Genomic DNA, 27,687 nt, shown 5'->3' with positions numbered 1-27,687 from the left:
TCGAAATGGAAGCGTTTTGGAGATAAAAAAAATCTAATTACAAGGCGCTATCTTCAAAGAGCTCTAGCTCCCTTAGGAAACATTTTTGGATTATCTGAATTGTGTTAAATTGTCTTAAAATTATCTTAGGAATCTTAAAATTATATACAGGGTGTTCCATTTAAAAAAACATAAGTTTGTGTCACCCTGTCAATAAGGGTAGCCCTGTATATTAGAAAATATTTTTAAAATATGATCCTCTCTTTGCCCCACGTTTTACCTAAATAACTTTTTTTCGTATCTCTTACGACAAACGAGTAATTGGACTTTGTCACACTAATGCCCCACCCTGTATACGAAATAACTATAAAACCATCCTGCCTCTTTGTAAATAGACTTATATTAAGATTCTTGAAACATATGCAAAATGGCATGACTCAGAACATCGTGGAATTTTTCACGAGTTTTCTTACAAATCTAGGACTCCTGCCGTCTTACAAGAACCGTTTAACCTTCCTGCCGAGTACCGAAAAAGTATTGATTGTATTTGAGTATTATAACTTTTTAAAGGCAGGACTCAAGAAAATCACGGAATCAGGGTAAAAATTTTGCGCATAATTTTCCAAGGGACAATTATACTTAAACAGTAGGAGACGTCATGCCAACATTTTTTTGATCATTTTGAAATAAATATGTTTATTTTTTTAGTTGGCAGGACCCAGAAAATCATGAAAATTTCATTATGTTCCTTACATGTTTGTATTATACTCCGTTAGCCCGTTTGCAACCCTCCTGCCCAAAAAATTGTCTTCATAAAATCCATAGTATCCTGTCATTCTAAGGATATGGCAGGACTCAGAAATTCATCGCAATACCCTATTTTTATTTTTGGGAAAATCTAATTTTTACAGGAAAATGTCACAGGAAATTTGTGGATATTTCCACAAATTGTAAGTACCTCGTCTACCCTTCCACTACTGCAAAAGGCAGGACTTAGAAAATCGTGGCTGAACTTCTGTATAATATCTCCCGGTCTAAGTGAAGACCATGGACATACAAACGAAAGAGAGGGAGACCACAGATATGAGATGGGTAGATGACCTAAAACACCAAGCCGGCTCAAAATTGATGAACATTGCTCAGAATAAAGAAACGTGGAGGAGCGATAAGGGGAGGCCTATGTCCAATATTGGATGTAGGCTGATGGACAATAATAATAACATTCTTTTTGGCATTCCCTTAGCAGAACATTTTGTTATGTCTGATCATTACATGGAAGTAGACGTAATGTTACTAACAATGAGGTAGTTACTTACACATTATATATTACACCGAAAGAAAAATGCAATACTTGGTTCATGTGTTAAGAGGTGAAAAATATGAATTACTTTAAATCATATTGGTACAGAGTAAAAGATCAGTAGGAAGACACTACTCTTGTACTCTTAGCTAAAAGACTTTAGAAGATGGTTTGACCGCTCATCCGCAGAAATTTTTCGTGCAGTAGTTTCCAAAGCTACAATTGCCATTTGGATCGCCAACTTGGAAAGGAGACTACGGCGCAATAAGAAGAAGACGTAATGTGATCATGGACAACTGGTTTTCCAGAATAACTTGCGAATAAATTAGTATCTTCCTCTTGTAGGGAACACTCCGAAATAATAAGAGAAATACGTCCTGAATTACCTGATGAAAAAGCTTGGTATTGCGGTCCAAGTATACGTTGTGACAACTAGTGTGGGGTTAACATAATTATAATAAAGCAAGCGCAGAAAATTGACAATAAACAAATGAAAACCGAACTAACTTCCGAGTTTGTACAAAGAGCAAGATACAGCTTAATCGGTCATAAAAATTTTGAAGGCATTAAATTCTTACTCCTTTTGCACGCTTGGCTACTTATTTGATATTAGGTTTATTCTAGCATCAGTTTCAAACGGTTTGAAACCATCAGCGAATAGTGGACCAGCTCTAGTAGAGGGGATAGCACTGGTGACTGTATTACGTTCTCTCACTGATGACCAAACTGTTTGCTGACGGTTTCTGACTAGTTATTTGACTGTTTGTTAGAACAAACCTATCATAAAGTGGTCAAAAATGGATATAGAAAGTCTTCAACGGAAAGCAAGAACATTTCTCACAAAGGCACAAAACATCATCCGATCATCCACGCATTGCAGTAGAGAGAGCAACATTACCGCGGTATCTAAACCTGTGCACGGGCGGAATCTCAATATGTCAACCTAAGATCAACCAAGAATATTTCGACAATACAGTGTCCAGCTATATATTGATTCACATCAGGAAAGATATTTCCCGAGACGAGGGTTTCCTACTTGCTATCCAGGGTCAGTTTATTCCAATTAGAAATTACCTGAAATATATCGCCAAAGACCATCAGGTCCAAAACGGCAAGTGCCGATATAGATGACAAGCCCAAGAAACCATCCAACATCTTACAGGGGCGGCCAGGCATTTGTCGGAACTGATTATAAAGAATGCCATGGCTCATTAGAAAAGGTTACCTATCCACCAGGAATTAGCCAGCAAACTGCTGCTACTAACCGACCATCTCCCTTAATTATTATCAATACGTCCCTGATAGAATGCTTGAAAACGACAGCTACAAGCCAGACTGGGACTGCACTGCGTGCTCACAGACCAACAAGTGGCACACAATAGATCGGATCTCATATCTCATACTAGTTATAGTCCAGTCGGGTTAGCCGAATAACAGGCCTAACCTTGCATTAGGAGCTGCCCCAAATTTTATTTTTCTAATCTTTAGTGGGGGTCAATAGTAGTGTAAATTTAAAATCTCGACTGAATTCCGCCGTTGCGTTAGTCGCAATCTTGATTTTAAACGAGAACCGTTTTTATCAATACCTCCGTATACCTTTTATCAATACCTCAATTTAACAATATCTCCGTAATTTTCAACTTTTCGACAAAAAGTATAAGAAGCAAAATTGTTGAAAATGTGATTTTTTATAATTTCGTTTGTTATAATTTTTTCGTGCGGTCGATATTTTACGAGTTATGGCGGAAAATAGTGACAGTTAGAGCATAATTATTGAATTATCTCGTTTATTAATAGTTTTACGATAAAAATGCCTCTATATAAAAATAGAGAGAATTAAATTCTACACAATTTTGATCCCTTTCATTTTTTTTTTCTAAAATTAATATTTAAGGTAGTAGGTACGTATGCGGAAATGGTCTGAGTAAGACCTGATTGATTTTATAGCAATTGTTTTTGTTCAATATCTACGCCATTTTCAACTAAAATTGTTCCAAATATGATTTCCTACAATTTCTTTTTAACAATTTTTTTCATGCGTTTGATATTTTCCAAGTTAAGTGGGAAAATAGTAAAAAGTGGTGGGGAGTAGCATAATTATTGAATTGAATTTTATTTCCGAGCTGCCCCAAATTTTATAATTTTATCCTTTAGGGGAGAACAATAGTAGTGAAAATTTAAAATCTCGACTGAATTCCGCGGTTGCATTAGCCGCCATATTGATTTTAAAGGAACACCGTTGTTGCTTAATATCTCCGCCATTTTCAACTTCTCGACAAAAACGGTTGGAACTAAAATTGTTGGAAATACAATTTAATACAATTTCTTTTGCATAATTTTTATATGCGATCAATATTCTCTGAATTAAGGGGGAAAATAGTGGAAGCGGAGGGGAAGCATAATTATTGAATTATCTCATTTATTATTAACTTTTCGACATAATTGTACATAAACAAAAATAAAGAAAATTATATTTTATACATTTTTTGAAACTTACAATGAAACACCAACCAAACAAAGTGCATAAAAGACATAAATAATATAACTTATATGCATTAAGTTCACTTAATTTTATTAATTTTATTAAATAACGGGTTTTATTGGTTGAATTTGTCTGTCTATATTTTAAGCGTCATGTCAGCTAATATATTTTAATATTTCAACAATTTTTTTTTTAATTTTAGACTCTGTTGGGAGAAATTTCCCCATCCCCCTCGTAGACCCGCCACTGGTTCTCTCGAAAATTTGTAGTAAATATAAATTGCAACAATTTCAGTCCCTACACTTTTTATCGAAAAGTTAAAAATGGCGGAGATATTGAATAAAAACAATTGCTATAAAATCAATCAGGTCTTACGCTCGCTCAATTACCGCGTACCTACTATAATACCTTAAATATTGATTTCATGAAAAAAATTAGAGATATAAAAATTGTACAAAATTTAATTCTTCTCATTTTTGTATAGGTACATAATAGAAATGGCTTTATTCAATTACTATTAAGTAAATACTTAAATATTTGTAAGTAAAAACAAATACTTCTTATTCAATAGACCCATGGTGAGGAATATTCTGTTAAAGATAGGCAACCAGTATTTCAGTTTGCTATCATTTGAAAACTGTAGAAGCCGTCCCTACTTGGAAAAAAGGCTCTAAAAGAGTAGGCACTCTAAACCTTTTGATTGTGTTGATCTAGTCATAAAAAGAAATTATTTGTTTTTGTTGTAACTAAAATTTAACTTGAGGTGATACAGTGGCGATCAATAGGTAGCAAAAACGCGTTCCAAAATTGCGGCTGTAATTTTGAATATTTTTTCGAGATATTTGGCACACGTATTCGTAATATAATAAAGAATGGCGGTACAGAGCCCTATTTGAAAAATATATTAATATGTGGAAATTACTCTGTAATTAAATACAATATTAAAAAAACGAGCCTGTACCGCCATTAAGAACAAAAAAATAAACTTTCTTCAAATAAACTTTTTTATCCGATGCCTAGATTTTGTGTCATTTTGGAACTACTAAAATTTTTTATTTCATTAGTAGTTCCAAAATGACACAAAATCTAGGCATCGGATAAAAAAGTTTATTTGAAGAAAGTGTATTGTTTTGTTCTTCTTAATGGCGGCACAAGCTCGTTTTTTTTAATATTGTATTTAATTACAGATATTTGTTGTAAAGCTGATAATAAACTAGATATAAATTCAATATAAATTCGAGTAAATTCAGTAAATCAATAATTATGCTCTAACCTCTAACTGTCACTATTTTCACCCCATAACTCTGAAAATATCGACGGCACGAAAAAAATTATAATTAACGAAATTATAGAAAATCGCATTTACAACAATTTCAGTTTGTACAATTTTTTTCAAAAAGTTCAAAATGGCGGAGATATTGACCAAAAACGGTTCACGTTTAAAATCAAGATGGCGGCTAACGCAACAGTGGAATTCAGTCGAGATTTCAAATTTATACTACCAATTGAACCCCCCTTAAGATTAGACAAATAAATTGGGGCAGCTTCAAATGCAAGGTCAAATGGTATCCCGACTGGGCTATTATAATATTGAAACAACACTAATAAATGTGGCGATACCTAACAGTAAAACTCTGCCTGTTAAATACAACGAAAATATCGTCAAATATAGAGATCTCGAAATACAAATAAGGAGACAATAGAGAATGGAAAGTACCTATTTTATTGTTTTTACCACTGGAGTCATTCCGACGCCGACGAACCTCCTAGAAAACCTAAAAAAGCTGGGTCTCAGTAAACATCTCTTAAGACCAGACATAAAGCTGCTGTGCTACTCTCGACGGCCAGATGCGTACAAAAATTTTTAGGAGATACTCCGGCGTGTCAAGTCACCTAGGTCTCGATAACACGGAAAGAGTCCCACCAGGCCACCAGAGTTCAATCCTTTTGATACTGTAGGTGTAGGTATCTGGGACTGGGATGAGTGAACTTTCCCCTTAGATGGACTGAGAGCCGTATGGCTATAAATCTGGAAAGTCGATATAATTTAAATTGCTAGAGGAAATGGAATGTTTTCAATAAGAGAAACCATGAGGAACTACTTTGATTGTAAACTGTACACAGAGTGACAATCTTTGAGTATCTCGGTCGCTGGAATTTATTATCTTATCTACCATAATCAGAAGTACATTTAGCATCCTGCCACGCATCTTATTAGAAATAAACGAATAAACATAATAATAAGTAGTATTATGTATTAAACAATGGATCATTTATTTAAAAGAGAAACGGCACCTTGAACCTTGAACAGAAGAAGTGGTCGTGACCTTGATGGTTTCTTTCGATTTTCATAACCCTCAATATCTTTAAATACAAGAATCTCAAAAAGTACAAGATATTTTTCGGTTTAAAAATGGTTACATCTACTGGCAACGATGTTATAACACTATTTGCTAATTTTCTAAGCTTAATTACTGTTGCGATATGCTTTATTTTAAAAATTCCTCAAATTTTAACCATTTTAAAAGTTGGAAATGCCAAAGGTATAAATATCATTGCTCTCTTAATGGAGCTATCCAGGTAATTTTATAAACATTCCAATAACCCTTGTTAATACAAGTAGTTTTTTATTTAAGATATGGCAGAACTGGTCAGTTACTACAAATCGAACATTGATACCAGAAACTCTTCTAATTCTTTTGATATAGAACAGTATATCAGTTTTTTTTATTCAGTTACACTCTTTATAAGCTATACTAATTTGCTGGCTGCGGACTGAAGAGCTACTATTGGCTTGGTGAGGTCTTCTCCAGTGACAAGACCACTTTAAAACCATTTCTCAGATCAGCTGGCCAGACCTTAATTGATTGCCATGATGTTTTCTTAGAGGTTGAAGTAGGAGGTTTCTGTGTAACTCCAGTCCTTCATGGTACTTCATGCTATATTTAGTGATCACATCTTAGGTATATGAATGGAATTCTTAGGTCTTCAAGAAACATTAGCTCTGACACATACCAGGGTGCATCAGTTATTGTTCGCCGTATTTTCGATTGGCTTTTTTAAATTATGGTTGTATTTGACTTGCTTGCACAGCCCTAGAGTTGGATTCTGCACATGCAGATAGGTTTTAAGACAGGTTAGGTTGTATATACAAAAAACTACAGTATATGGCCCGCCTTAGAGGCATATATATAGGAAAAAAGTAGTAAAGAAAGTAGTTTAGTAAAGAAAAAAATCCGGACATTTCTCATATCCGGATGCCAATCCGGACATGTCTTTCAAATCCGGACTGTCCGGACCAAATCCGGACGTATGGTAACCCTACATATATATGAAAATATAGCTGGCTGCGAAGGTGTTAAAAATATGTTCTTTCCAATTGGGTATTGAGTCAAGATGTATTTGTAAGTATTTGGTGCTAGAGGATTGAGGAAGTTGCACATTGTTACGTGAAACTGGGGGACACTGGTCTTTTCTCAAGGTAAGGTCAGTTGAACTGATTTTGTTTCATTCATTTTAATTCACCACACTTGTTTACCCACACCTCGATTTTATTCAGTTGTATCTGTAGAATGTTATATGCTATAATTGGATTTTCGTTGGCTGCAAGGATGACAGCATCATCTGCAAATATACCAGTGATGGTTTCATTATTGGAGGATATATCTGCTGTCTATTATAGCACATATAATATTGGTCCAAGAATTCTGCACTGTGGCACACAGGTTTTGTAGGATAATTATTCGAATTACTTTCATTCACTCTTGTTCTGGAATTCCCTCCCATTTAAATAGGAGTTTAACAGTTTCAGGTAGCTGATGGGAAAAGATTTTTATTGATTTTGAAAATCAGGTCTGTGTGCCAAATCTTGTCAAAGGTTTGACTAACATCTAAAAATGCAGCTGTGCTGTACTTTTTGCTTTCCATTGCAGAATTTATGCTGTATACTATTTCATGAACCTGCTGTATTGTTGAGTGTTCTTTTCGAAAATTTAAGGATTTTTAATCTTTTTTAGCTACACCATCATGATGTCCTACAATTATAGAAATGGATATGCGATTTTAAGTTATCTCGAATATCCCATTATACTAGTTCAAGAAATAATACTCATAGTTTGTGTGCTATATTACAAAGATATGCTAAATGTTAGCAGTTTAGCTGGTGCATGTGTTTACTTTTTAACTGCAGCTTCATTTTTACTGGGAGTGGTTCCCCTGGGACTTCTTGCTTTCTTAGTGGTAAGTACCTAATCATCCAAAGTTTGATTCTTCTGTTTTTTTTTGCATAATTACTTAATTTGAGTGAGTAGAATAGTAAGAGAATAGAACAGGCCAGAAAATCTTTCAAGAAAATCACAATGCTATGTTTGGTCTACTCGTCTCTATACAGTGGAGACGTGGACCCTTAAGACATCAGTTGTAAATAAATTGGAGGCCTTTGAAATGAGAATGTACTGGATAATCTTCAAAATTTTAGGGCTATCGCATACCTCAAATGAAAAAGTGCTGCATAGCATATAGGCAAGGAACGAGTACTTTTCAACACAGTGAAAGTTAGAAAAACATCATAACTAGGCCACATACTGAGAAATAATAAGTACCAATGTTCTGAACTAATCTTCTTCTTGTGCCATCTTCTAACGAAGGTTTGCGATCCCTTGTTTAAACGCTTCTCTGTCTTTTGCAACGTGAAGTGTCTGTTCAACACTGAGGTCAGTCCAATCTCTGATATTCTTCAGCCAAGATTTCTTCTTTCTTCCCAAGCCTTTTTTCCCCTCTATTCTTCCTTGCATGATCACTTGTAGCAGAGAGTATTTATCGTTACAAGGTCTGTGGCTCAGATACAATGTTTTTCTTATTTTAATTGTGTTCATAAGCTTTCTGCCATGTCCAACTCGTCTTAACACTTCTTTGTTTGAGACTTTTGCAGCCCAAGGAATTTTCAGAATATGCCTACTATAATATAGCCACATTTCGAATGCCTCTAATTTTCTTACGGATTGGGCTTTTAGAGTCCAAGCTTCTACCCCATATAGTAGTTGCGACCAAACATAACATTTGACGAACCTCAATCTAATGTTCATACTCAATTTCATATTTGTAAACATTGACTTGTATTTCATAAATCCTTTTCGATCTATTTCTATTCTGACCTTTATCTCATCATCTTGATCTAATTGTGAGTTTATAATTGCTCCGAGGTATTTGTTCAACTAATAGTGAAAGGAAAGATTGTGGGAAAGAATGGACTAGGAAGGAAAAGACTATCATAGCTAAGAAACATCCTCCAATAGACGGGGCTAAATTTTGAACAGCTAATAAAAACAGCTAAGGACAGAGAAGAGTTTAAAATTGTTGTGTAGCCAACTTCGATTGAGGAGAGGTCACTTTAAGAAGATTTTGAAGAAGCAGTGTCCCTATTACTTCTTGGAGATTGGTGAGGCATTTCAAAAATCTAATAAAAAGCCATAAACAAAACACCATGGCCATCCAAAATGAGAATATGAGGTGCTGTTGAAAAGATAAAATAAAACCTTTAAAATGATATATCACAGGAATACCACTTTCATCCCATTTATGGGTTTAAAATTTGAGAATGATTATATTTATAATACTACTTACTATCTTTCTAAGAGACTCATTAACATTCAACTCAGTGGATGCTAATGTTCGAAGTGTGCAATTCCAAAAACAAGCGATTTACCTGTTTTATGGAATGATCCCTTGATTATGGAATTTCACACATCAATAATTAATAGCACTCCACTGATCTAAATATTAATGAGTCTCTTAGACAGATACTAGAGGCATATAAAATATGCCCCCCTAAAAACTAAAACTATAAATTGGTACTTGGTACTTGGATTGCAAAACTAAAAATGATTGGTAGAAAAATATAAGCATCTGAGACCAAATTAAGATCATTACAGCAAAATTTGTTTGCATGTCTTGCAATCTTCCCTATGAACAGTTGATATAAAATGTACAATTTATGTAGTCAGTAATGTTTTACAAAGGAACCAGAAAGTCTTCAAAAAATGACTTTTATCCGTTTGTCATTCAAATTAGAAATAAATTCATAAATTAAAAATTAACATAATTAACGTTTTTTTTTGCATTTTTTAGCCCCTCTGTACACCAATTGGTGCTTCCTCAAAGGTTGTGCAGCTGTATGAGATTTTAAGAACAAGAAATTCAGAATCAGTTAGTGTCCTTACATGGTTTATCTCAGCTTTTACTAATTTTAGTGAGTATGACACACATTTATAATCAGTTTTTAAACCAAGAGGAGTAATTCAAATTTCCTGCGCCGTAAAGCTTGTTTGTAATTGGTCCAACCTCAGGCAAGTTTACACCACTGTTATCAAATTTTGACACTAATAATATTTATAAAATTTTGACACTATTGGCATTTCAGAGGTTAATTAAGTTATACAGTAGAACCTCGATTATCCGTCAGGGCACCGGACCAAGGGTATGACGGATAATCGAAAAGACAGTTAACAGAACAGAATATTAAAGAAAGTTAAAAATTGATAATACAACTCTCAAATTTTATTTGTATGTTTTGTTTGATAATATAAGAGGAATTTGTGTTCGTGTTAATATTGTCGAATTTGGTTTAAAATATTCTGAAATCTTTGTTTGCTTTATTGATGCTTCACATTTTACAGGGGCTGAATTTCTTAATCGGCGTAAGATCGTGCAATCTACTTTATTGGATTCTTCTTGCCGAGAATACCACTCGATGAATGGTTCCATGTGCGATGCAGCTTCTCTAGCATCTTTAATCAAATCTTTGTCAGTTGCAACAGCATCATCGACATCGCCACCATCAAATTCCAAGTTTGTGTCAGCTTCTGAACCAGTTTCGTCAGCCTCTGTTTTGCCATTTTAATTTCATCAACTGTCAGCAATCGATAGCCGTTTGCGTCCTCGTCACAAATTAACCATTCGTTTATGTCATCTTTAGGCAACGAAAACAAAACAGTTGATTCAGCCATAACTTCATTTTATGGTTTTACCGCATTATACATTTCAGCGAATTTCGTTTGGCTTATCGCAGTGCTAAAAAAAAAATGAATTGATGACTCAAATTTTTTCTTATGTACTCAATACAACTTATGTACGGACCCTGACGGTTAACAGAGGTGACGGTTAATGGAGAGACGGATAATCGAGGTTCCACTGTATAAGCGATTTTTTGTATTATCTGCGTTATTCCTTTAATTTATAGATTTTTAGTCTGTTTTTATATAAAAAAAAACAGTTGTTTTTTACCGTCGATTACCGTTGATTACCGTCGAAGGCCGATATGATCAACCAAAAAAGAAGATGTATTTGACGATATTTCTAGTGACTTTCTTGGGTGTGAATCTGTCTTTTTAGTGTACTCCACTTGGTTTAAAAACAAAGTTTTTCTTAAAGTTTAGTACATTTAATAGAGTGATATGTGATCGTGATAGTGTATTTATTACATATAATAAGTAACTTTTAAGAGATCAGATATCAATACCCAGAAAAATCAGGTTACTGCGATATTATATATTTTCTATGCGATTGTACGGAGTTGAGTCGTCGATTCTCACAGACGCCACCTACAAGAAAATTGGGGTTTTTAAAATGTGGATTTATCGTCGAATCCTGAAGATATCTTATGCCGACCACGTTACTAATCAGTGTTTTGCTAAGAATGCAAAAAGAAAACAGCTGTCAACCACAATAAAAACACCCAAAATCGAATATCTCGGTCACATCATGAAGAACAGCGAAAGGGGTTCGGAAAAATAATCCCCGGACAAAAAATCCCCACAAAGAATTCGCGGACAAATAATCCCCGGACAAATATCCCCACAAAAAATCCCGGACAAATAATACACACAATTTTTTTCGACAAAAATATTCCCACAAAAAATTCTGCGTCTGCATAACAAAGTTAAACATTCGTAATAGCGCAAAAAATTTTTATGGATGCACACAGATTCTCAATCAAGTTTTTTTAAAATCGGATATCAAATAGTAATACCCATAAATTACCATCACGAATAGGCAATATTTTGAATATTTATTCAACGTAGAGTGAGCAAATGATTTAATCGAATGATTCCCACAGCCTTAGCTCATTCGCCATATCTTCCATGATTTTTGAAAAAACTCACTCTTTTTTTATGTAAAATTTGAAGTTTTTGACGTGGAATTGGAATTAAAAATTTGATAATCGAAATTACAATTCATGCTTAATATTAACTGCTAATCATTATTTTCGTGCGGTTTCATGGCGATTGCTATAACTCTCATGCACTGAGGCTGAAAAACATGAGTCGATTGCATTCACGGGAAAACTTTTAGAGAACTATTTGGCAACAAATATTTCTTGGAGATTTTTTGTCCGGAATTTTTTTTAAGGGTGATATTTTGCCCAAAAAAATTTGCGGGTATTATTATTGTCTGGGGATTTTTTGTCCGGGGATTATTTGTCCTAGCTTTCAGCGAAAGATATGGACTGCTGCAATTAATCTTGCAAGGAAAGGTAGAAGGAAAACGAGGACCAGGAACGCGAAGGATTTCCTGGCACAATAATCTATGTACGTGGTTCAACACACCGACCACAAATCTTTTTAGAGCAGCAAAGCTTGTGAAAAGTACAGATAGTATGATAAAATTGATCCAAATAATGGCATAACCCAGACATCCAAAGTGAAAGTTATCCTACAACACCAGATTGTTCTATATGGTCCACATAATGTTCAGAAAAAAGTCACACCATTTTGAGCGTCGGGTTTGGGGGGGGAGAGGGGGGAGAAAGCGGTAAATTCGTAGTTTTTTACGTTTTTCGTCAATATTTCTAAAACTATGCGGTTTAGCATGAACCACCTTCTATACAAAAATGTTCTACATTAAATTTGAAATAAAAAAGGTCCTATGCATAATCGTTCTAAAATGAACGGTTCCAAAGTTACGGAGGTAGTATAGTGTAATTGGTCCAAAAAAAACGCCTAACCCAGACATCCAAAGTAAAAGTTTTTCTCCAACACCAAATTGTTCTATATGGCCCACATATTGTTCAGTAAAAAGTTACATCATTTTGAGCGTCCGGTTTGGGGGGGAGATGGGAGAGAAGTCGGTAAATTAGTAGTTTTTTTACGTTTTTCGTCAATAGTTGTAAAACTATGCTTTAGCCTTAGCGTAAACAATGTTCTATACAAAAATGTTCTACATAAAATTTAAAACAAAAAAGGTCCGATACATAATTGTTATAAAATCAACGGTTCCAGAGTTACGGAGAGTGAAAAGTGGAGGTTTTCGATGCTTTTTATATTATTTGGACAATTGATGATGATTTTTGGGGGGTGAGGTTGACGTTTCTTCAAGGGCTTATCACTAACATACCATCGGCCACTGAAATAGCAAATTTTATTTACAAAAAAAATTTCTTTCATTAGTAATAACATTATAAATTGCCCAATAAATATAAAAAGTATCGAAAACTTCCACTTTTCACCCTCCGTAACTCTGGAACCGTTGATTTTACAACAAATATGTATTGGACCGTTTTTGTTTTAAATTTTATCTAAAAAATTTAAGTATGGAATATAATTTACGCTAAAGCATAGTTTTAGAAATATTGACGAAAAACGTAAAACAACTACTAATTTACCGACTTCTCCCCCATCTCCCCCCCAAACCGGACGCTCAAATTGGTGTAACTTTTTACTGAACAATATGTGGACCATATAGAACAGTTTTGTGTTGGAGGAAAACTTTTACTTTAGATGTCTGGGTTAGGTCTTTTTTTGGACCAATTATAATATACTATCTCCGTAACTTTGGAACCGTTCATTTTAGAAGGATTATGCATAGGGCCTTTTTTATTTCAAATTTTATGTACAATATTTTTGTATAGAAGGTTGTTCTTGCTAAACCGCATAGTTTTATAAATATTGACGAAAAACGCAAAAAAAACTACGAATTTAACGATTTCTCCCCCCACTCCCCCCCAAACCCGACGCTCAAAATGGTGTGACTTTTTTCTGAACATTATGTGGACCATATAGAACAATTTGGTGTTGGAGGATAACTTTCACTTTGGATGTCTGGGTTTGGGTCTAGTTATACCATATTAAGATTGCCATGATGGTCGCCAACATTGGAAACGGAGAGGAACTACAAGAAGAAGAAGAGATCAGATAGTCAAATTTGTTGTGCACACAAAAAAATGCACCAAATATTGAGTTGTCTCTGATGGAAATCGACACTTGTTGTTTTATTTTAGAACAGTTAACAAAAACATTTATTGGCTAATGGATTTAGTGTCCGCAGTCATATAAACCCAAACAAACAACAAAAACATTTATTATGTGATCAAACATTTTTATTTGATTGACTTTGATTATATCAAAATTCTTTTATCTTTCAGCTCGGGTATTCACTATATGTGTGGAATCAATGGATCTCACCTTACTTCTTAATTTCACTATTAACACCTTCTTGAGTAGCTCAGTAATGATAGCAGCTTACTGGTTCAAACATCCCAAGAGGGAATAAAGGGTTGTAAATAGATTTAAGTATTCATATTTGCCATCACAACTAAAATGGCAGCTACTGAGATTGAGATTATGTATGTATATTATTAATTATATCTGTAAATATTACATGTAAGTAGTTGGTAGGTAAAGTGGTTGTTTCTCCTCTTAGACCTTTCCACACCTTGACCTGAAAGATCTTTTGTGCCTTCTTCTTCATCATGTACCTTCCTTTCAGAACGTTGGTTACCATCATAGCTATTTTAATTTCATTCACTTCCAACCTAAATAGCATGCTTGTATCAATACCATGATAATCTCGCAAGTTATTCAACCATGAAGTCCTTGTTCATCCTGGACTGTTATTTTCCCTTGCATACTATTTTGTAGCAACCTTTTTTTGGGACTTCTCATTACATGTCCGAAATACTCCAACTTTCTCTTCTTGGTGTTTTTTATCTCAGTAGTCTTACTGAGACGTTCTAGTATTGTGGAGTTTCGAAGCTTCTCCATCCAAGAAACTTTTAAAATTTTTCTATAGCACCACACTTCGAAAGCCTCAAGGCAATTTAGATCGATTTTATTCACATTCGCAAGAGTCGACATCATAAAGTAGGACTGTGAACACGTAACAGCGAAAGGGAACTTGCATACATTTTTAAATATTAAAATGATATTAAAAAACATAAGGTAACATGATCTTAAAACGATTGCATGCGAAAAAAAACAAATATTTTTAACCCGTAAGCTAATTACGACGCTCTGAAAATGCTATAAAATTCAAATATCTTAGGAGGCTCTTGAACGTCCTTCTATTGGTTGACGTCACGGGCCACCGTCAACCGGGCTAGCTAGTCGGAAACAACGCGATTAGGGTAGGTATCACGGGTATATTACATTTTAATCGTCTTTAATGAAAAATTCCTAGGTATTATTTATGTTCATCTTATATATTGTAATAAGTAGTTCCCCAATCAGCTTAGTTTTAAACTGAAATTGATAAAGTTGAGTGCTACTTTGTAAAGAGTTTAAAACGCATAATATGACGGACGAGGGTTTTTGAAAAGGTCAATCTGACTAACTTACCTACCGTTGATGTCTTCATCGTGGCAACTTTTATAAAAAGTAGTAAAAGCTATTCTATTGGAGAAATGCGAGGTGTCAAGGCAAATAAGTAAGAGTTATTAATAAGCATGTTTAAACCGTTTATAACAATAGTTTGGTACCATTATAGTATAGTATACGGTTTACCCCGTGAGTTTGATCTACCTACCTCTAATCGAAGAATTTCGTATATCCTGGAAAAGATTACGGTGTAATTTGCATTATAATAAAGATTATATTTTATTGTAATGTTTATTAGTACCTACTGGAGCCTTTCATTATTGTGTTAAAAGCCTTCTGAGAAAAGATTATGGTGATTAGCAGACGTACCGATAGAACGTGTACATAGCCAACAAAATCCTTCTTTACAAAGTTAATAATACGCATAAATAAGAAGAATCATTATTGTAATTTTACAAGTTAATATCTTTATCATCTCAGCTTATACTTACACCGCATCCCTCGGTAGACCGCAAGCTATAGTAGAAACCCGACTGTAGACCGCATACTATAGTAGCACCAATACTTTTTACTTACTCTTACTTTTATTACTAAAAGTTTTGTTTATTTTTAAGTTACTTGTTTCTTCTTTGTTCTTCAACACAAGAAACGACAAAAGTAATTTCATAAAAAAGAACTTTTTGATACATGTCAACAGAGATAAAATGTTAATATTTTGCCTGTCACAGAATAAATCATTTTTGCCACCGAGTAAAACAAGATATTTCAACTATATTATTTATCTATGGGCAAACTGCATTAAATGCAATAACCCACCCCGAACGGGCAAACGATACGAGTGGCCTGTGACGTCAGACCCCAGGTCTCGCTTTTGAAGTTGTTTAAAACGGAAATTTTAGGCGCGAAACTTTGATTAGATGTTGTACGTACACTATTCATTGTTAAGACATAATATTTTGAATATAACATTTTAAAACATAAATTAACAATTTTATGCAAAAAGATTTTTTAGTGCAAGTTCCCTATTTTAGGTCTCTGTTGCATAATACCTTGGACATACTTCTAAAAGCGGCACTGACCTGTTCTATTCTGGATTTAATTTCGCTGTGACTCTCTGCGTTACAATTTAACCGATATCCAAGGTAAATAATTTGATCAACTTGCTAAAGTTTGTTTACTTATTACGAGTATTTTGATTTTCCGTATGCTCAGATCTAGACCTCTTTTTTTACAGCTCTCAACGACACTGTTAAATAATGTTTGCATATCTTCTTGAGTAGAAGCTACGAGTACTGTGTCTTTCGCATATCGCACCGTTCACAATAATTATTCCTTCTTGTTTTTCAGAAAGTGCATTTCTGAAAATTCTTTCGGACTAAATGTTGAAAAGCAGGGGCGACAAGAGGCATTCTTGCAGTACTCCTCTTTTGTGTGAGTCCACTACATCTGTGTTTGCGCGGGTTTAAATAGCTTTTAGTGCCTGCTGTTGAGCACTTTGTGAATGTTACTGAACAGGTACTTGTCAGTTCTTGCTGAGCTTTATCGTGATTTTGCTATTTTTGTAGTTTCTCTTCATCTTCGCAATTATTAACAGGATCTAGTTTTATAGTTTCTTCGATTATGGGAGTTTAATCTTTCCACAGAAAAATAAGGAATGAGTGGTCATTCAGCAGAGAATGTCATCTGTATGAAGGCTAATGAGAGTTAGTGTCCCTCAAACTCTTATGACTTGTGTTTTCCTCCCAAAATAAGCGACCATGACAGCATGAAGAACCCTCTAACATGATAAGATCTCACGGTCATCTGAGGGAAAGTAATAATTAAATGAGTTTTACGTACGAAAAAAAAATGCTGTATAAAATAACGAATAAGTCAACTTAAGCCGCCTGAACTAATTATATGTACATATATTTTTATTAAATCATATATCTATAAATATTTTATAATTTTTTGTTAGGATTGTTTTTATATACATAGAATAGATAAAACTGTTATACTCCTCTCATTTACGTATAATGTGTACTCATTGTCCTTAAATCATCACGATTATTGAGTGATATTAAATGCACAATATATAACTGAACCTAACCTTATATAACCTAAAATAATACTAATTATTGGGCATTATAAAGGGTGTCCCGAAATTATTGGTCATAAATTATACCACAGATTCTGGGGTCAAAAATAGGTTGATTGAACCTCACTTACAAAATAAGTACACAATAGTGTGTATAAGTATACATAAGTGCACAATAGTGCACTCAAAAAAAGTTACAGCCCTTTGAAGTTACAAAATGAAAATCGATTTTTTTTCATATATCGAAAACTCTCTGAGATTTTTTATTGAAAATAGACATGTGGCATTTTTATGGCAGTAACATCTTAAAAAAAAATTAAAGTTAAATTTGTGCATCCCATAAAAATTTTATGGGGGTTTTGTTTCCTTAAATCCCCCAAACTTTTGTGTACGTTCCAATTAAATTATTATTGTGGCACCATTAGTTAAACACACTGTTTTTAAAACTTTTTTGCCTCTTAGAACTTTTTCGATAAGCCAGTGTTTATCGAGATATTTTGAATATTTGTCGAATCCACCACATATTTGTATATGGTTAAGTACGATTATAGAGACCTGTTAATAAATCTGAAAATGTATTTATAATTTACATTTTTAGGTATATTTTGAAAAAGAAGCTACATCTCGATAAAAGTTGAGTTATGAAAAAAAGACTAAGAGGCAAAAGTTTTAAAAACACTGTGTTTAACTAATGGTACCATAATAATAGTTTAATTGGAACGTACACAAACATTTAGGGTGTTTAAAGGAACAAAATCCCAATAAAAATTTTACGTAAATATATTGAAAAAGAAGGCGCATCTCGATAAAAAATGGCTTATCGAAAAAATACTAAGTGGCAAAAAAGTTTTAAAAACGTTGTGTTTAACTAATGGTACCACAATAATGAATTAATTGGAACGTACACAAAAGTTTGGGGGGGTTTAAGGGAACAAAATCCCCATAAATTTTTAATGGGGCGGACAAATTTCACTATAATTTTGTTTTAAGATGTTCCTTCCATAAGAATGATACATGTCCATTTTCAATAAAAAATCTCTAATAGTTTTCGATATATTGAAAAAAATCGATTTTCATTTTGTAACTTCAAAGAGCTGTAACTTTTTTTGTGAGCACATTTGTACTAAGGTAAGTTAGGTTCAATCGAACTATTTTTGACCCCAGAATATGTGGTATACTTTATGACCAATCTTTTCGGGACACCCTGTATATCCACGAATCCATTAAATGTTATTAAAATAACTCGAAGTAATGTGATATTAAAAATGAAGATCAAATAAAATCTGTGATGAACTTGGCCAATAACCCACCACACTGGCCCATAAGGGTTGGTAGGTGGTGACGAATATTGAGAAGGAATTTTAGGCGTAAAAATAATATCTATGGAATTTTGATCTAATTTATCCGTATCATGGAGTGAAAGAAAAAACCCTTGTCTCCAAACCTAAGTCTTTGGTTTGCTGTATTTACCTAAAATACGGCTATATAATTCACATAAGAGCATTATTCACAATAGGGCTTTTCATCGATTGTCATTTGTTTCGAGCTTCTGTCATATGTTGTATAATCTGTGTATAATATTAATATACACGGATTATACGACATATGACAGAAGCTCGAAACAAATGACTGAATGAAAAGCCCTATTGAGCAATTATCAAATTAATTCTTAATTATAAATATTTATTGAAGACCTTGCTTCAATTGCTTGCAAAATGGACTTTGATCTGAAATAATAGAAACCGTTTGAACTAGATTTAGTGTGCACCCTGTGTACTATAATAGGCATTTTTTATGGCCAAAGGCTTAACACTTTATATAAAAAATTAATCTGCTAGTAAATGAATTATTAAAGTACACTTCGCGTCAAAAAAAACTGGTACACTTTTTTTCCCAATGTAAACCTGTGTTCAGACTGGACACAATGGCTCGTGAATCACGGCGTTGTTGCCAGCACAGATAATGAATTGCACTAAATCTAAATACAAAAAATAACGTTCAAAAACCATGGTGGTGAATCGTAAAACGGGCCATAGGTAAATCAATGTAAAATTCTAAACTGTTAAATTCCTGCTTCCCTAATCATTTTACAACAAAAATCATGAGAAGCTATTTGTATGGGATTAAAATCTGTTTTAAAAACAAAAGCTTCTTCTTCTTCTCTTCATTTGAATGGCCTTAGCTGCCAGGGCTATCCGGCCAGGATCCGTGAATATAGACTTGAATATTCAAGAGCCGTACCTGAGGTACATCTGGGCTTAAGCTCATAGCTCCTGAATCTGAAATATTAAGAGATAAAAAAAAACTTTGTAATTGTTTATAAGTTCCATAACTAAAGTTCTACTATTAATGGTCTAGTTCTAGTACTACCACGCAAAACCGCACTAAGCACAAAGCACATGCATTGCAAGCAAGCATAAAGTCATAAAGTTTTTAAGCAAGCTACACACGAGTCATTGTTGATGTTAAAAACTTTTGCACTGCGATTAATGTCTTTGAGTTTAAATTTTTAAACAACACATCAGTTAATGTCGGATCACCTTCTAGTTCCCTTCTAAGCAACTGGGACTCTCTTTGGAACCTAGTACATTCCAATAAAACATGTTGTAAAGTTCCTACACTGCCACATAAACACTGGTTTGAATTCACTACCGTCAATCTAAATAAATGTACAGGAACACTACAATGTCCACTTCTCATACGACACATTTGTGTGATTATACCTCTCCCCAGGTTGGGAAATTTTGTAAACCATGCCTTTTTATATGGAACTGTAACTTGTGAGCAATAAGTAATTCCTTTTGCCTGTCCTATTTGTTGGAATCGATTTTCCCAACCGATCCATAGGTTTTCTTTATATTTAATTTGAAAATCTTTAAAGGAGGCCTTTGGTTCTTCACTAATGGGCAGGTTTCTTCCAAAATTCGCAAGATGGTCAGCTCTATCATTCCCAATAATTCCAGTGTGACTTGGAATCCATGCAAATTTAATTTCTCTATGTTGTTCATCAAATTCACATAGTTTTTGTTTTAGTTGGAGAGTTTGTGAGTCTATTGCCGCCTTGTAGCTTGATCTTGTGATTTTTTCTAGAGCACTCTTAGAATCACTACAGATGAGGCACTTTGTAAAATTATTCTGTTGGATTAACTCTAATGCTTTTTTAATGGCAAATACTTCTGCTGAGCAAATTGAATTAGCGGAGGGTAATCTTGCTGTTAACTGTGTTCTCTCGTTAAGGTATATCCCAATACCTACATTACCTTGTTTATCTTTGGATCCATCTGTGAAAATAAGTTTATATTCCGACCAGTTATTGAGGTACCATTCCATAAACTTGGTTTGGTTATTTGCTTCTTTGCCCATATTGACAGTTTCATAAGCCATAGGAGAAATCTGAATATTAAGTGGAAAGGAGTGACAAGGAAATAAGGAGCTATGTGCTACCTCATGAATTTCATGTAAAGTATTCTGGAAAGCAGCCAGTATTGGTGGGAAATATTTTCTTCTCCAAAAACTAAAGCAACCCAGAAAGACATTGTGAAATTGCTCAATTGAGGCATATATAGGGTTGTCATAGGCTACTACTTTTAAAATGAATTTAGATGCTAGCCATATTCTTCTGAGATCTAACGGTGTTTCTCCACACTCTGACAAAATTATATGAACTGGAGAAGACCTCATAAATCCCCCCACCACTCTAAGAGCTCTATACTGAACCTTATCCAATTTTGCAAGTAGAGAACGTGCACAACCTCCCAGAAAAATGGATCCATAGTCAAGATGTGATCTAATGTATGCCTTATATAGAGTGAGTAAAGTTGCAGGATGTGCTCCCCACCAAGTTCGACACAAACAACGAATAATATTGACTCCACTGGAAGCCCTCAATGCCATCTTTTCAATTTGACTTCTCCAAGAAAGGGAACTATCTAGAATAACTCCCAAATGAGAAACTTCTTGTTTCCAATCTAAACGTGTGTTATTCACTGATATTAGTAAATTCGGAATATTATTCCTATTTCTATCAAAAAAAATTGCTTGACTCTTGCTAGATGACAGACACATTCCCATATCATGAAGTTTATTAGAAATACTTTCTACTGTACCATTCAATTTTTCCACAACATCCACCCAGCTGTTGCCGGAGCAATAGAGGGCAACATCGTCTGCATACTGAGTAATTAGAACATCCTCTGGCACACAAAATGAAATTATATTGATGACAATATTAAATAGTACTGGACTCAAAGGGGAACCCTGAGGAAGGCCCACATTGGTAGTTCTTGGTCCTAGCAGATTTAAGGAAATAGGATCACGAACAGACACCAAACGATTAGTCAATAAATGTTTAACCAATTCAATAAGTAACCATGGCAAATTGAGATCTCCCAAAGCGTCCAATAATTGGATGATTGACACTTTATCATATGCAGAAGAAATGTCTAACATAACAGCAGCTGCTGGTTTCCTTTTTGAGATATTCATTGAGATTTCATTGACCAGATGAATTATGTTTTCAGACACCCCTCTACCTTTACGAAAGCCAGTCTGGAAAGGCGATAGGATCATAAAATGTTCTACATACCAATCTAACCTTATTTTTATCATGTTCTCTAAAAGTTTACTAACACACGATGATAAAACGATTGGTCTCCAGCCCGAAAGACAATTTATATTTTTATTGGGTTTGGGAATTAAACACACTGTTTGTGATTTCCATTGAGTGGGAATATGCATTCCCTCCTTTAAACATAAATTGAAAAAATTTAACAGGAACTTGATTGCTGACTCTGGAAGATGTTGCAACATAGAAAATGTTATACCATCCTGGCCCGGCACAGTATCTTTTCGTTCAACCAAAACCAATGAAAGTTCGTTTAAAGTGAAGAGTTCACACTCGATAGTATTAGATTTCACTGGGTGAGACGCAATGTCCTCAAATACAGGTGGAGTCAATGAACAAAGCATTTCCTCCCCTAACGATGAATTACTAGGAGTTCTAACTGAGGCTTTAGTGAAAGCCTTATGGAAACTTCTCACTTTTCTCCACATTACTGATATTGGAGTATCAGGTGAAATTGTGGAACAAAACACAACAAATGATTTTTTCTTTTTGGATTTAAGTTCTTTTTTACAATGTGCCCTAATTTTTTTAAAATTAATGAAGTTTTCTAAAGAAGGTACCTGTTTGAACTTCTTGACTGCCTCCCTCTTTGATTTAATTAAAACTGAACACTCTTCATCCCACCAAGGTAATTGTGGTTTATGGAATCTAACACGCTTTTTCTTAGGGATGAACCTGTTTGCTGCGTCTAATATTAGGTTTTGAAAATCTGTGTAAGACTCATTAGGGATGTTGTTAATGTTAGACTCAATATATTGGTTGAATTGTTCCCAATTGGCTTTTTTCACATTAAAGATACTGCGATCTTGAAGAGGGTCATTTCCTTGGGGACTATTTCTATCCTGCCCGTAACACACTACAAAAGGAAAGTGATCACTTGCTCCTATCTCTGGAAAAACTTCCCAGAGGCAGTCCACAGCCAAACCTGGAGATGCTATAGCTACGTCAGGGACACTGTTTGAGTCAGGCGGTGAGATTCTTGTCGCCTCACCCGTATTGAGAAAACACAAGTTATCCTCCTCCAAAAGATCTGCAAGACGATTGCCGTTCGGATTGTTAGATGATGAACCCCATAAAGAATGTTGGCAATTCAAGTCACCTATGAAGAAAAACGGTTTATCACACATTTGAACCAATTCTCTAAAGATCTCCTTACGAAAACGAACATCTGGTGTCTTATACGATCCTATAATAAAAAATTTTTCAAATTTGATAATGATAGCCTGCCATTTTTCAGGCAAGTGAATATGTGAAATGTCTATCCTATCGGCTGCCAGAGACTGATGAATAAGTACAGCTATTCCACCCCATCCATCAATCCTATCATCCCTATAGCAGTAAAAATTGGGAATATGCAAGTGCTGTGAAAATTTCAGATGTGTTTCATTTAGAAGAATGATATTAACATCGTATTCGTTAAGAAACACCATTAGATCTTGCTTATTGTTAAAGAAACCATTAATATTCCAATGCAAAATATTAAATATCATAACTGTATATATAATTTGTTACTATTATTATTATTTTTTTATTTTTAATATAAAAAATAATTATTATATTATCTGTAAGAAATAAATGAAAATTCAGTCAACACTACTTTTACTAAAATTAGATGTATTATGTGACTCATCAAAACCTGCAAAATCCATATTATTATCAGAGGTTAAATCAACGTTTTTTGAAAATACACTATCCTGAGAATGTACACGATTGCTTGTTAATGAGAGTGCAAAACTTGGGCCTTGTGATCCCGTATACTTTTGTGAATCATTTAATTTGTTTAAAATCGGTAATCTAGGTAAATTTCTGCTTAGATCCTCATTTAATAGAGCTTTATGCGCCTCTTTGTCATAACTAATGTCTTTAAGAATTACTTTATTTTTCCTTTTAACTGGGACCACATGACTTTGACTCTGGAAATGGGGAGTGGAAGATGGGGATTTTTGAAGTGCTTGAGTAAATGCTCTGGGTGAGCTGGATAGTAAAGAAGGAAAATCCCTACTTCTCCTCTGAAACATTCTCGAATTCTCTGGCTTTTCCTTAATTGGGGGAAACAGATTGGCAGCTTCAAAAAAGGTGAGATCTTGGAAGACCATTACTTCATTTATCTTTTTCTGTCTTTCGAATTCTTTGCAAATTTTATTTGTGGCAAGGTGATCAAGATCGCAGTATAGGCATTTTGGTACAGAAACTGTGCAGCTTTGTACTGTATGTTCATCGGAACATTTCGGGCATCTTGCTTTTCCCCTGCACTGTCTTTGTGAGTGCCCAAATCTTAGGCATTTGAAGCATTGCTGTACAGGAGGAATGTATGGATCTACTGTTACCAAGTTTGAATATATGATTATTTCTTTAGGGGGAGTTATTACGTCAAAGAGTAGTTGTACAGTTCCTGTTGGAATGTATGTAACGGTCCCACTGCTATCTAAAACTCTTCTGTTAAGTCTTCTGGCCGATATAATTTTCACGTTTTTTTGTAATTTACTGTCGTTAACTATGTTTTCCATTGAAATATTTATACTTACATCTCTAATAATACCCCTTGATGTTAGCATTTTTTGAGGTATATAAGCAAGAAATCCTTTCTCAAGGATTTCTGTACTATTTAGTACCATATTTGCCTGTTTGGAGGTGTTAAAAATTACTCCAATTCTATTCATGCCTTTTCTACTAATTTCTTTAATTCCAGTCGTACCCATTGTATGAAATACTTTCCCAATATCCATAGGATGGATATTTCCTGCTTTTCCCTTGTCACTCTCTATCATAATAAGGAATGGGCCGAAGTCAGTGTCCTTGTATTCAACTTTTCTTCTACTAATATTTTCAATCCTAGATGATAAGTTATTAACTTCTGTTAACATGATCTGATCGTTTTGGAATTTATTTTTTAAAGCACAGAGTTCTTTTTCTATTAAATTAATGTTATTTTTATGTCTCGGGGCTAGCATGTGTATGGAATTTAAAAAATTTTGCGAGTTCAATGAAAGCAAAGCATAGATCCCGCCCCCTATGTCAGGGGGGCCGGGAGAGTTAGTGTCCATCTCCTAAGCCAGCCTCTACTCTACTATACTACTGCTACTATGATTATATAAAGGCAAAACTTACAGAAAAGTCCTTAGTATTTCTAATTCACTACTAACGTATTATCCCGTTTTAACTTTTAAATTAACTACTAAATTAATGTTCAAACACTAACTAACTATATCTACAGTATAATTACTTAATTTATAAAAATTTTAACGCGATGATTTCAGATTTTTCTAAAAAATAAAACTTGACGTCTATCAACCTAAATAATCAGACGCCGACATTCATTTCAAAAACAAAAGCTAAAATTGTTCTAGGATTTAAACACATTCCAACATTTTGAAAAATACCTACATTTGCCACAGTAGGCATGTGTGTAAAAGTTAGGCCCACGTTATTATTTACCTTATTGTTCGCACACTATTGACTGAATAAAACATCTTTATTATTATTACTTTCTCCTCAACTGAGGCTATCTTATCAATTTTATTATTTTTTAAACAAGAAATGATAAAATAAAAATTTTGACAGTTCAAATTGTCAATATTTATAATAACTTCACCGTGACGGAACGCAACCGATACACATTATGGTAATGTGTGTGGCCTAACTTTGGCGTATTTCTGTGAAAAATTCTTATTATATTTCTCATGATTCGAAAAAAAAAATGAATACATTTAATAAAACACATTGAACATTTTGACAGGCGACATTTTCCACCTATGTGCTTAATATTTCAGCAGTTTCGAATTTTATTGTAATACATAATATTTAAGTTCCACAATTATTCACTGTAAAAGTTATTCATTTTGTATTAATTTCAAATTTTAATTTTTCCAGTGTGTTTTATTTATTAGTATCCCACAACTTTACAAGAAACCCTTCACATTTCTCGATTTTAAATTAAACATAATAATTTAATGTCATGTCTAGAGTTATTATCGGTCATTCATGTCATATCTGTCATAAATTATAATAGAACACGAATTAATTTATGGGTACTTAATTGAGATGATGCATGTTTTTTTTAGGATGCATGTTTAAATAAATGTGACTGACTAATTGAGAATGCTCGATGTTGTTTTAATTTTTAGTAAACCTACTAAAAACTTGCGGTCTGCCGCACAGCTTTTACCTGGTTTGATATAATATTTTAGTTGAACTGGCAACGTTGCCTAGAAAAAGAATGACATATGTGACAAGACCAATTTACACAACTAGAAAAACACGATTTTCGGTTATAAGACTTGTACCAGTTTTTTTTGACGCGAAGTGTACATGGCTGATATACAACACATGCTGCACCTGTTCCGTCCTCACATTTGAACCCATCTGTAAATATTTTAGTTACGTTTCTTCCTTAAACAACGGGATTGTTGATATTAAGAAGTAGGTATTTAAATTAGAGCTTTCTATATATTCGAGATATAAATATAATGATTAAAATAAACTCACATATGCAACCCATTCAACATATAAATATAATGGTTGAAATATATGGTAAAGTTCAGTCAGAGAACAAGTTCAGTTATATATTGTACATTTCTGATATTTATGTAGTTTTTATCGAAAAATATATCTACCCTTGTGATAATTGTACCTTCATCTATACATTTGCTCATTTTTATATGATCTGTAGTTGTTTAAGTTTGAAAGTTTAATAAAAGCCTGATATATTTTTAGTATTTTATTAAAACAGCATTCACATTAACCAACCTATAGTCTGCGAACTCCCAAGAACCCCGTTGTAGTCAGAGGAGATCCGCGAAATAATTCTTGAAATATATGGAAGTATACATTGTAACACGATGTAACAAGATAAGTTTAGCCTTAGACAGCCTTAGACCATAAAAGGCCCTGATTATGATTATAAAGTTGCAATCTTCAGTAATGGTTGCGACTTGACCTTCGATAACTTCGAGATGTCCAGATGTTTCATAGATAATTCTGTTCAGTCAGCCAGACAACCTGTCGTCTGGTAAGAATGGTTTGGTACAGGAATTCTGGAGTTTGATGTTTAGCAAGCTCTGAACATAAAATTCTATACAAGATAATAGAGATAGGCAACATAAATACAAGCTTAAACTTACGCTAAGAATACACTTATTACGTTGCTATAATATGTTCAGCATTTTGTTCTATGGAATGGAAGCATGGACCCTCACCGAAACAATGTGCGAGAGGATTGAGCCTATTATGAAATGTGGGCTTATCGCTGAATATTGAGGATATCGTAGATGAACAGAGTAACAAATCAAGCGGTAATGCAGCGGCTAAACAATGAAAGAGAAGTACTGAATACCATAAAAAGATGTTGCTCTGAAGCTATTTCCTTGTGGCATTTTTATAATTAACTATTTTGATTGGGAAATACTGTGTCTACTGTCTACACAGTAGAGAAAATGCAGAAACTAATAGATATTTGGCAAAAAGAGATTCATAAATTAAAAATGGAAATGAATCTCAACAAAACAAAACTTATGATAATAAATGAAGATGAGAAAAGAGAAAGGAATACTAATATAATAGTAAAGGAAAAAGTAATAGAACATGTATCTACTTTTGAATATTTGGGAAATATAATAACAGATGATGGGAAAACGGACT

General features: G+C 34.0%; 1 protein-coding gene across 1 annotated transcript; it reads left to right on the top strand.

Moving 5' to 3' along the window:
- The first annotated feature begins 5,717 nt into the window (after positions 1–5,717).
- LOC114329592 (solute carrier family 66 member 3) lies at positions 5,718–26,758 on the top strand. The gene is made up of 4 exons (XM_028278757.2): positions 5,718–6,341; positions 7,778–8,000; positions 9,888–10,008; positions 14,179–26,758. The coding sequence occupies exons 1-4, from the start codon at positions 6,175–6,177 to the stop codon at positions 14,304–14,306; spliced, it is 639 nt and encodes a 212-aa protein (XP_028134558.1). The 5' UTR covers positions 5,718–6,174; the 3' UTR covers positions 14,307–26,758.
- The last annotated feature ends 929 nt before the right edge of the window (positions 26,759–27,687 follow it).

Source organism: Diabrotica virgifera, chromosome 5, assembly GCF_917563875.1.
Source record: "Diabrotica virgifera virgifera chromosome 5, PGI_DIABVI_V3a".
NCBI lineage: Eukaryota > Metazoa > Arthropoda > Insecta > Coleoptera > Chrysomelidae > Diabrotica > Diabrotica virgifera.
Note: the sequence above shows the minus strand (reverse complement) of the source record. Positions and strands in the feature narration are given on the sequence as shown.